Source organism: Vidua chalybeata, chromosome 23 (assembly GCF_026979565.1).
Source record: "Vidua chalybeata isolate OUT-0048 chromosome 23, bVidCha1 merged haplotype, whole genome shotgun sequence".
In the NCBI taxonomy this organism is placed as follows: Eukaryota; Metazoa; Chordata; class Aves; order Passeriformes; family Viduidae; genus Vidua; species Vidua chalybeata.
The window spans coordinates 355548-367768 of NC_071552.1; the positions used below are offsets into that span (position 1 = coordinate 355548).

The 12221-nt window shown below is 53.0% G+C and overlaps 1 protein-coding gene across 5 annotated transcripts in view; it reads right to left on the reverse strand.

The window, feature by feature from the left end:
* ZBTB16 (zinc finger and BTB domain containing 16) overlaps positions 1-12221 on the reverse strand; it is a 53712-nt gene that overhangs the window by 12641 nt on the left and 28850 nt on the right. For 4 of the 5 annotated variants that reach the window (XM_053963213.1, XM_053963212.1, XM_053963210.1 and 1 more), the window contains one exon: positions 5308-5394. In XM_053963213.1, the coding sequence (XP_053819188.1) occupies positions 5308-5394 (87 nt within the window). Of the gene's footprint in view, positions 1-5307; positions 5395-8841; positions 10166-12221 lie in introns of those variants that run through there. The other variant, XM_053963214.1, reaches the window with a different exon arrangement.

Sequence of the window (12221 nt, forward strand, 5' to 3'; positions counted from 1 at the left end):
TTGTCGAGATGAACTTTCCTGCTACTTTTAATTAAAAGTTCTTTGGAATTAAAAAGGACACTATTCAGGAAAGGCTGAAAAAAAAAATTCATTGACACCAGCCCACCCCCCTCCCCTTTTTCCCAAGGAAAAGAAAAAGCTGTTTTTGTGTGTCTGCTCACCCAGCCCGCACTGTACAAAAGGAAGCGGATTTGCAGCAAGACACATGAGATGACCCCCTGACCCCGAGCCGCTGAAAAGTCCTCAATGGCATAAATACCAGATAATCAATCACATACCAGGAGGGCCGGTCCCCCTGCCCTCGCCCCCGCCGCCGGGTTTATGAGAGATGCACTGTAAACGGACACCGGCTCCTGACGGGAGGCCCCTCTCGGCATTCCTCTGCTGGACCAGGAGACCCCGGCCGCCTCTGAGACCGTGTTTCATCCCTCTTTTATAAAGCCCAGCATGGAAATGCCGAGCATCCTCAAGCTTGCCGTAGCTGATCCCTTGTGCTCCAGAGCAAAGGGGGACAGAGACATCTCTCTGTGCTCTGGAGAGATGGCCAGGCATCCTCTGTGCCAGCACAGGCCTACGCGTGGCCAGCGCTGAGTTGGGCATGCAGAAACCAGGGAGAAACCAGCCCTATTTACAGAAGGCTTTGCTTTTTGGGGGGCTGGCTTTGTGAAGCCTTTGTGGGTTCTAGCAGTGAGTACCATGTCATGCTGTATTCCCCTATGGGGCTCTGACCAGCACCCTGAATGCCAGCAAAGGAAGGCTGACAAGGCCCTCCAGGGCAACAGTAGATGTTAAAGCTTTCAAGGGAGGGAGGAAAAAAACTTGCAGTGATACCGCACTGGTTTGGTTAAATGGGGAGCCACTCGGCAACTAAATTTGATAATGCTTTTGTCCATGGGTCAGAGGTTAAATATGTTCACACTAATCCCCTTCATCTAGAATTAAAGGACAAGAAAGATTTCTCCGTAGCTTAGCGAGAGGGCTTTTCTCATCGTGCTTTAAATAGTATTTGCACAGGAAAATTAAAGGCAGACCATTGGCCCCGATGCCATCGTGGCTGCATGGCTCTGCCACGCTCCCATCTCCTCACTCCTTTTGGTGAATCTACCAGCTTGCATGGTGCCTGGCCTCATCACATTTCCCCATGTGTGCACCAAGGGGCACAGGGAATTCTTGCTGCCATTTGCTGTCAAAGTGGCAGAAGCAGCCGTGGTTTGGGAGGCAGGGAGATTCCCGGCTGCAGGAATGCGCGCCGGGACTCAGATTTCAAGTGCTGTCACAGGACATTACTGTCAGACAAAGGGGCTCTGTGCTGCGCCCCTAGGACCCACTGCCCCCAGACCCTCTGTGAGCTGGGGCCAGCACCTGAGCATCCAGAATCCACTCTTGCACCCAAGAGAAAATCTGGAAACATCGACTGTCCATCACAGCACAGCATCGCCGGCGCGCCCTCCCCCCGCCGGGGCTGCGGAGCCGAGGCAGCACGGGAGGGATAATTACCTCTAAGCGTGCTCAATACTACAGTGCATTATCTCTAGCTATGGAGAAAAGCACCATCCGGAGGTATTTCCCCACAAAGTCTCGTTGGGCTGCTCTCAGAAAACGCTCCTGAGTCCTGTGAAATGGTAACAGAAAGTCACAGGCAGCCCAAGAGGATGTCAGGTTGGTTTTGGTAAGGAAGTGTGCCAGTTGCTTGTACCAGGCATTGCTTTGATGAAAATGTGGAAGAGGATGCAGCAGGACAAGCCACAAACAGCATTTCCCAAATCTGCTGCTGGAGCAGGGACATTGCAGATGGCTGTTGGTGGCCAGTGGCACCACCGAGACAAGCCCCAGCCACTGGCAGAGTCATGCCAGCATCCTAGTGGAGCACTGGCCTGACCATTAATCGTGGTGCCACATTGAGTGTGAGGCAAACAGAATTTGTTTTTCAGTGTGATTTATAGCTCACATCACCAAACTCACATGTTATGTTCCACTTGCTCAAAATCTGTCATTTCCACACTGGAAGAAGCAGTGTGCCATATATCTGCAGCATCACTGCAAGGTTTTGGGCTGGAACCATTTTGAGGCAGAGAAAGCAAAGCAAATGTGAGGAGATAAGACAAATATATAATAAATTTGACTCAGTGTACATTTGCCAAGAGCAGGGGTGGTGCCTGCCCGTGTGACAGTGCAGCTCCGGCACAATGCCCCCTCCACCTCCTCCAGGCTCCCACGCATTCCTTGGCAAACCCAAGCCAGCAATGGGGTTGCTGGGATGCTCTTCTATGGAAAAACACTGAGCGCTCTGGCATATAACACAAAAATATTTTAAAAATTTTAAAAAATCCCTGTGTGGTCGTTGAGCAACACTTGCCATGGGACCCAGCGCGGGGGCATCCTGCCACCTCTGCTCCCGGGTTCCTGCTCTCACGCGCCAGATCCTTCTCCCTTTGTACCTCCGCTTATACTGCACGACTGTTTTGAATCTCTAAAATAATGTGACAAGTTAATGATGGCACAATTATCTAAATGTTTAACAGACATGTTATCTAAGTGAATCGGATTGAGATTCCATCCCGCTGACAATAAACATCAATGGGAGAGCAGAAAGTGATAGGCAAATTATCGCCAACCCTGCAATTTCAATGCTATTAAATTTGGAGGAATAACAGCCCTGAGGCCTGTAAACTCTGAATAAAATAGACCCTTGTGTTTGGCCAACTATTAAATCAAAACGCTACCAACATCCCAGCAAAAGAAAAAAACAGGGGGGAAGAAAAGGGGGGAAGGTATAGAGCTTTTCAATTTTCAGTTACATGTTGGTTTTATTAATTCTTTTCTGCTACTGGTGTCTCAGGGCAGAGGATACGAGGGATATGAGGGATGCGAATGTGGGATGTAGGAAGGGAATACGCCCAGGGGATGTGGGCAAGGGAGAGTGAAAGGTCCTGCTCCATCCTTAGTGGTGTGGCCGGGGGCACACCAACCCCACAAATCAAAAAGCCAACTACTTGCTGAAGCAAACATGCTCTGTAGTGGGTGTTGCTCATGCCCACGTGAAATTGGGTCAGGAGTAAATCTGTGCTGTCCCGCTGACTGACACCGGCTGCCGTGTGCTAACTGCCTTGGCACACGGGAGGAAACTTGAGACAAGTCACCTCTGATATTTATAAACGTCGGCACGAGCCCAAAACCCGTTAGCACGAGCACCGCTCGTGTGCACATCCCGACTCCCAGCGGTGCTGCCTGGGGCTACTCAGGCTGCCATCTCAATGCATTCTGTTTTTTCCTCTACATTTGAGGAGAAGGGTAAGGAATTTTCCATGCTCTCCTCCCCAGCACCAAGTTTGTGCTCCTGGAAGATGAGCCAAAACAGTTGCTGCTTTTCCTATTGCAGTGGGACGGGGGCCAAGGACAGTGCACACCCGGAGAGGGCGTCTCGGCCCCGTGTCTGTGGGGCTGCACACAGCACTGCCAGCGCCGTGCTTACAAGCAGGAACTATTTTTTTGTATTTGTTCTTGTTTTTTTGCCTTGCCTCAGGAAGTGGGGTCTTAGTTTTCTGCTGTGGAGATGAGCAGTGCTTGAAGCAGCACATATACAACAGCCTGGCTTTGTGTTACCATCATTCAAAGCAGCAGGGAGGGCAGTGGGGAAAGGAAATAACATAAAGGGGGTTCTGGGTGCTGAGACTCCACCTGAGATACAGCCACATGTGCTGAAAGAAAACCCTGAGAACCCTCCATCTTCTGCACAAAGCTGCACAGCTGTAGGTCATGTGGGGAAGCAGTGACTCTTGTGGAGAGGTCCCACATCTCCCCTGAACACTGTTTTTGAGTAATGTGGGTGGATTTGGTCAGCCTGTACCAGACACCCTGTTCACCTTTTGATGCCATCCCTGAAGGCCTCTACCTGCCTCTCTACCAGAAAGGGTTATGCATTTCTTTCATCTGGAAAGTTGGAAGGTCTTTTGCCAGCCAACCTGCAGTTAAGGGCAAAGGAATGATGTCCAAAACAAACCCATTCTGGAAGATGCTATTATTTGGGAAGGGGGTTAATTATAGCAAGGCAGGGGAGGGATGATTTCCATGCCAGCAGAGGAGAGGAAATAATTCATTTTGGCTGCCCTGGCCTCTCATCCCCTCTCTGCCATGTTTACAGCTGGAGGCAGTGATAAAAAGATCCCCTTGGGTCACCATGTCCCCCTGCTCTGGTTGCCCATTGCCCTTTGAGCTTTGGCACAGTCCAGTCCCAAGGATTCACCAAACAAAGGAGGTTTAATCTCTACAGGAATGTCAGGGTTGTTAGCCAAACTGCTCTGCATCTGCAGGATGGTTTGGGGTGAAGGCATCATTGAGCTCCATGGCTGGGCTCCCACTTGTCACCCCAGGATGCTCAATGGGTCTGGGAAATAGAAGGAAAGGGGGAACAAGCTGCAATTTGCTTGGCCACTTTGAACCCCCTGCCTGGGCTTGGGTTGTTCAGCCCTGTGCAGCCAGCCCCTCACTGTGCTGGCTGCCCCTTCACAGCTCTTCTCCTCAGCCCACAGCATAGAGGGACCAAACAGACCTGGAATGGCAAAACCCAGCCTCCAACTGCATGGTTATGGGACAGGGAGGGCAAGTACTTTAAGATTTATGGACTGGTGTTTGGCCAGCACAGCTCCCGCCCGGTGACACAGCACTTTGCATCCATCCTCACACCCCCAGCGTGAAGTTGGCCGGGTTCTCTGTGCCAGCCCTGAGCACAAACTCACTGCCAGTGGCATTTATATCAGGGCTTTAAGCACTGAAAGACGAACCTGTGCTCAGTTAAACCGCTCCCGATATAGCACAGGAGGAGCAGGCACTCTGTCCTGCTCCAGTCTAGATTTGGAGGGTGAAGGGTTCCACCTGGGTCTGCCCAGCTGTGAATTCCCCCAGGCAAACCTTTCCCAGGCACGGCAGCTTTTGCAAGAGGCTGAAGAGATCCTTGTGTCCCTGATGGCGGCATCACTGAAGGATTGGGAAGTGCCAGAGCAGAAACATGGCAGAAAACAACTTCTGGGAGGTGTTTGGAAAGGGACAAGCTTTGCTTGCAGAGGGGAGAAACGACCTTACATTTGTTGTGCCATTGTTTCCCATGTTGATGCTGAGCAGTGGTGTAACAGCACTGCACCCACTGATGCCTTAATCTGTGCTTTAGTGTAAGAGGAACTGGGGCTGCCTGGGCAGTGCAGAGGCAGGAACTGCAGAAGGTCCTCCTCTCTGTTGGGCAAAGGGTGACAAAGGCAGCCCAAATGTTAAAACCTGCACCTAACTGAAGGGTGGAAGGGGAGGGCCACGTACCGGTGTGCGTCTGCCGGTGCGTCTCCAGGGCATCTTCCTTCGAGAACTGGGCGCCGCACTGATCGCAGACCAGGGCTTTGGCACCCGCTGCGGAGAGAAAAGGGAGAGGAGGGTTATTCCAGGGACAGAAGGACGCACACCTGACCCTGCACCTGGACACTGCTGCTGCCATTAACACTCCAAGACCAGCGCCATGGAGAGGTTTTGTGTTTAACGTCCCCTGTGCAGCCAGCAAAAGCAGTGCCTCATTCAGCCCTGTGCTCCCGTTCCTTGAACATCACAGCAAAATACAGAGCTGCTTGCCAGGAAAAGATTATTATTATTTTTTAAAATCATTGCATATCAATGCATTTAATTAGCACTGCAACTTATCCAATTGCAATCGGTTTCCTGTCCCTTCCCATCGTGGCTGGTGCTGCTGGTAGCCAAAGATGCACCTGATGAGGGATGTGGCTGGAATGCGACAACTGAGCAAGAAGCTCAGAGGCATCTCTGACTACTGGAAAGAGATGTGGGATTTGGGGCAATTCTTAGAAAATTACTATCAACGTGCTGCTGATTTGGGCGAGGAAAAACCCAGGACGCCCAGCAGCAGTTAAGTAACTTCTAGATAAAACCAGATTAATGACACACCATATCCAACAGCACTGCGGGACAAAGCCACGGCCCCATTTCAAGGTTTGATTCATCTGTTGTGAGGAGCTGAATGTTACAGAGCAGCATTCGAGCTGGGGGCACTGCCTCGCAGAATGCTGTGCTGCCCATTTTCAGGGGTCCATACTGCCTCTCCCCTCTCCTTCCTACCCCACCGAGCCCTCCATCCCACAGTCAGGGTGGGATCTGGGGAAAGGTGGGTAGAGAAGGCAACAGGGAAAGAGGTATCACAAGATGCATTGAAAGGAGAATTCCTTTGCCTTTAAATTGTCTCGGTAACGGCTGGCTCGCAGGCAGAAATATTTGGCAGCGGCGAAATTAAAAGTGATAAATTTTCTCGCCAAGAGCTGATCGATAATAGAGGTCTCATCTGTTAATCAATATGACAGTCTGCCTGTTTACTGTGCATATGTTGTTCCCCGCCGCCCTCGCTGCGATGTCAAGTTTGCATTCAAAACAACCCGAGTGCACCTGGGCCATTGGCAGCTCCAAAGGGCCAAACACACCCAAACTTTGGGGTGCTCCGGGGTGGCTCCCTCACACCTGCCGCTGCCAGGGACCACGCGCCCGGCACGCCGTCAGGGACGTGGGGCACTGGGATGCGGGTACTGCCGGAGGTCCCCTCTCCAGGCACAGCGGGGAGAGGAAGAGCGTGTCCATGAAGGCGCCGGGATGGGGAGAAGCCGCCGGGGCGGCGAGGGGCCGGATCGATAGGGCAGCAGCGCGGGCCGCCCTCCGCTCGGCACACGGTGCGGGCAAGGCGCAGCCGGCAGTTGCCAAGGCAATGGCTCTCCATCGCCACTCAAAGCTCCGCCGGCCCCACCGCAGCCAAGCGCGATCCACGAGGATACGGCAACCCACGAGCCGTGAGGATGCAACAACTGCGGCAGCAACAGGTTCTCCCCGGGCAGGGCAGCTGCTGGAGCGTGCCCCTCCCTGCGGCTGTGCACCGGCACTCCCGGGCATCCGCTGCTTGGAGGGGCTTGCACCCGCAGGCTGAGACGGAGCACGGTCCTGATAAACACGGGGTTTGCTTTCACTTCCCCCATTTCCACATGGGATTAGTGGGGAGGAGAGACGTGCCGGTGCCCTCCGCAAGCTGCGGCCAGAGGGGCCGCAGAGACGCAGCGAGGCACAGCCAGGCGAGGCAAAGGCAGCCAGCATCTGGCTGGGGGGCGGGCGGAGGGGGGGAGGAAAAATTCCTGGCGAGGCGAAAATAAACAGGGCGAACGCAGGGAGGAGCCGGGCGCACTGGCTTACATAAGGAAGCACAGTGTGTACCAAAACAGCGGACCCAAAAAAAGCCGGAGCTGTCAGAACAATGAGTACAGACGCGGGGCATTTACAGCAGGCGCTGCCGTACAGTTTTATTTACAGTACCTCTTATCAGCGCGGGAACAGCACGCCGCCTGCCAATTTCCAAAGGCCAGGACTGCGTGTTCTTTCCCTCAAGTAGATGTGTACTCCAGGCGGGGGGAGTTTTTTTTTTTTTTTTTCTTTTTTTTTTTTTTTTTTTTTTTTTTTTTTTTTCTCATCAGCAAAACAAAAAACTGATACGGAGCCAGAATTCCTGTAATGTACACACGCCGGCGGGGAGGGGGAGGAGGCGGAGGGCGGCGATTGAATATGTAAATAGTTCAAGGTTAATTTTACTATGTGAGTCACTGGGAAAATGTCATCCAACATCTGAGCTTATTATAACAGGGCTCAGAAAAAAAACCACCACGGCTTGATGTTTGTTATGAAAGGGAGCAGGACACGTTGGAAAGCAGAGCTCATGGCAGGGCTCTCTTCTCCCCCCGCCCCTTGCCTTTCTCCCTGCTTTAAACAGAAACCATCAGCCCCTCTGAAGGCAGGCGCAGGTTTGGGCAGGGTATATTTAGCCAGCACCTCGTATCGCCTACAACATATAGAATCTCCAGATGATCTTATCGACGGCATGGGACAGGACTCCGCGTGCTGCCAAGTATCGGCCGTGTTTCGGCGCGAGCCTTGCTGCTGGCACCAGCCCCCCTGCTGTACATTTATATCCGCACAAGCAAATTTATAGCCCCTGCCTAATAAAGGTCGCTGGCGCAAACGGGTGAGGAGCTGCTGCTCGTTCCATCCTGCGTGATCTGCGCAGTCACTGCCGCCCCATGTGCCCCCCAGGCCAGGTTAGAGCTGCCAGGTCTGCAGTGCCACCAAAGCCACAAGGAGGGGCAGAACTCAGGTTGGACTTCATGATCTTGGAGGTCTTTTTGAACCTTAATGGTTCTATGACTCTATTATTTCGTTTCCCCCCCAAGAAATGTGAGGGAGCAGGCTGCCGGGCGGTACGGCGGCTCTCGGGAGCGGGATGATGGCCCGTGGATCACGACCCAGGCAGGGGCTGCAGCTCCCTCCCAACCAGCTGGGCTTAGCTCGCTGGGTTGGATGGCAGAGCTCATCTTGTTTCAGCCACCATCATCCCAACAGCCCCTCCCAGCGCCCATCATTAATTACTTTATTGGGGAGGAGAAACTTCTGTGGGGCTATGGAAGAGGCACGCTGAACTCTAGCTCAGGAAAAGAGAAGGAATAAAGGAAAAAGACGGACTGCCAGCATCCTCTGGAGGAGGAGGAAGATGGCTAAGGGAGGAGGAAGATGGGAAATTGGTGAGGAGAGTGGTGGGGGAGGATCCAGCCTTCCCCGCTGCTGTTTTGGCACAATGGCCCCATCAGTAGAATGCGACACCCCCTCCCTCAGCAGAAGTGATTAATAAAAATGTGGGGCTGTATATTATTAACAGGCTGTAATTGGTGAGAAGATGGAGATGTGAGGGGGGAAATATGGATTAAAAAAAAATTGGCAAGAAAATTTATGCACTGTCGTTGCTTTACTACCTAATTAATTCAGTAATTTCAAAAACAATTTTATTTATGTTCCGTTTACCACATCAGAAGTGCAAAGAAAAAAGCACCAAACCACAGCCATGCTAAAATAATACCTCAAGGCATCTATTTTTAATCAGTGAAAAAAAAAAAGGGATAAAAAGAGAAGAGCCAGCCCGGCTTCTATACAATCTCTGCTGGGCAGACCACCAACTCGGGGAGCGCAGCAGCCGAGCCCTCTGCGAGTGCCTTCCTGGCTGCCGAAAACAGAGCTTGTCAAAAAAAAAAAAAAAAAACAAATCCATAATGGCCTGAGGCTCCTCTCCAATCTATTTTCTGCTCAGCTGGTTTTAAATGAAGTTATTATGAGTCATTAAAACACCCGCAAGCCTGTGGAAGTCAGCCAATTACAATTTTAAATTTAGCCTGTTCTCTATCCCATTCTCTTGTTTTCTTCTTTTGCCCACATCAAGCCGCTTTCAGATTTTTATTATTGCCATTATTATTATTATTATCATTATTATTATTTCCCTTCTCCCCTGTTTCACCCAAGTGGAAGAGACAAGTCATGAAAATCTCTGTGCTAAAAAAATACTGTAGAGAAACCCAAGAAGGGCTTATAAAAGAGCTGCAGAGCAGGCCTGGAAAGTCAGCCTCAGCTCCTGCTTCCCAAAGTGCCACGGAAAGGTAATAACTAACATCAGAAAAAGTGAGGTGTGGGCATTACAGAGTGAGGAGGGACCTTGAGCTGGAGTGCCGGAAACTTGTCAGAGAAGGATGCTGTGGCAGCATCTCACAGGCTGCCCTGGAGAGCCTTGGGAAAGCACCTGGAGTGATGGAGCAGGGGCTTGGGGGTGGGTGAGGTGGTGGTCAGTGGCAACACCATCACCCAGCCTTGGCCAGGCAGTGCCACCCACTCCCGCACCACACAGGGACTGGTGGAGCAGGGAGTGTTTTCATTTAAAAATAATAATTAAAATTATTAATTATAATAATTGACTTGGCATCCCAAACTGGCAGGTTTTTACACAACCCCCTTTCCTGCTGCCCCTGCCAGTGCCACTCTTTCCAGCAGCATCCTCTCCACAGGGAAAAAATTACAGACCCCATCCCTGGCAGCCCCGCACGGCGAGCGAGCACGGCGCGTACTGCACAGCCCATAAAACTCCAAACAGCCTCCAGACACTCCTGCAATCGTCCTCCATCAAAACACTTTGTCTTGCATACAGAAATGCGGCGGGGCGCCGCGCGGAATACCAAATCAGCCCGTGACGGTGCGGGGAGGCGGCTCCTTGGCAACCGGGGGGGCTTTGCCACCGCCGCCGCTCGACAGGAAACAAAATCTGTCAAGCCTGTTGGGCAAATGATAAACATTAGCGGTATTAAAAACAACACAAAAGCTGCGTAAATGGCTGGCGAGCGTGTGGGGAGGGGTGGGCAGGGATGGGGGGGGCTCCTGCCCCATTTGCCTCTCAGCCCAAGTGAGGGGGGGTCTCCAGCACCACAACCTTGGGGGAAGTTTGGGAAGTTTCCCCCCTCCAGCAGAAAGCAGGTGGGCAGTGATGGCCACGGACGTTGTGAGGGAACAGACGGATGGATGGACATTGGATGCGTTGGGCGTGTGGACCCCTCCTGGCACCCCGCTCTGCACCCCACCTTCAATAACATCAATAGCATCAATAATGTCAGTAATGTCAGTAACAAGGGCGGCCAAACCAAGGGAGCGGTGAGAGACGGTGGGTGAAAAATAAACGTATTTCATCAGGTGAGGGCGGGGAGAAGCAAGAAGCTGGCTTCAACCCAGCGGCCAGGTCCAGGAACCCGGCCAAAACAGGAGCTAAAAAGCAAACCATAATTTTCTGGTCTCAGTTCAGGCTCTTGAGGCAGAGAGGATGGGGAGGGGAGGGGTGGGGGCTAAGAGAAATGTATTTTTCATCAGCCAGTGTATAATTTATAAACAGCATTAAACAGTTTTTGTTTTCTTTCTTCCTCTCCCCCGTGTGCGCGGCTTGGCCGGCAGTCAAGCCTGCATTAATTTCTGCTGTGGGTACAGTGTGTTCTTGGATGCACATCTGCGGATGATCATAAACGCGGGAACGCTGGCAGAACATCCAGACCTGCCGGCAGGCCGCTGACATCACCCGGGACCGAGCGCGGGACGCCGGCCAGCCGGGGCGGGGGGGCGGAGGCCTCCCCCGGGAGCCGCCGCGGGTCCCGGCCGGGGCGAGCGGCCCCGCACATCCCACCCCGCGGGAGAGGGGGCGATGCTCGAGAGGTGGAGGTGCGCGGCCCGCGATGAGCCCCCTCTTCTCCCGCTGGGCAGAGAGAGGCAAGGGTGGGATGTGCCGTTCCCTTCCGTCTGAGGCGCCAGCCCTGCCAGCACGTTGGACCCCACTCCCCTGGTAACCCCTGCTCCCTGGACAGCTCGTCCATCCCCCAGTAGGACCTGGGGGATTTCTTCTGCCTCTCCTGATGATGGAGCCTCTCCTGATTTGGGTGGGGAGGGAAGGTGTGAACCAACAGGGCAGGGGTCTAAAGGGCTGCTCCCTGTATGTTCCCCATGCTGCCCGTGAGCATCCCTGCACACTATCGGCTATTCCCACTGTTCCCAGCCCAGAGTGGAGAAGGGCAGCACAGCCATCTCCACAGCAGCCATTTCTGCTGGATGGAGAGGCAAAGCAACCGGGGACAGACAGAAACCGCCTTTCCTCCCTGTCCTGGGGAACAAACCCAGCTCACAGCAGGTGCTGAGTAACCAGCATCCCGGGCTGAGAATGAGCACCCACTGGGCATCAGCTCTGGCGAGGATGCGGCTGAGGGAGCGGCAGTGCTGGGATCAGCCTTCCTGGTCAAACCAGTGGTGCTCTGAACCACAGAACCAACAAGCTGGGTCTCCCACCTCGCCTTCCCTGACAATTTGCTTTTCTGGGAGAAGGGCAACTAACTCTCCATGTCAGCCTTAGAGATCTCTGAGAGCTCGTCTGCCAGCAGCGCAGGCAGCAGGTAGGGAAGGACTTTGCATGGCATTAAAGGCTTTACATTTACACTTTATACTGAGAGTCAACATGGGGCCAAGTACCTACCCTGCACCTGCAGGGCTGTGGCACAACAGCACTGTGTGCTCAGCCCAGCCTGCCACAGAGCACCACAGCCCTCCAGGGCTGGTCCCTAGCCAGGTCTTCAATAGGAACCTTTACCATAACCCATCAACACCTGGATGGGGAAGCTGCAGATGTTAACCCCCTTAAACCCTTTGGCATTGGGGCTGGAGAAGAGTGCCAGGGGGCACAAGTCATCCCACTGCAAACTCCCAGTTAAACACATGGTCCACTGGTGTGGAGGCAAAGCCGCCTTCAGAGCTGAAAACAAGCCCTGCACCAGCGCTCCAGCACAACCTCACTGCGTCCA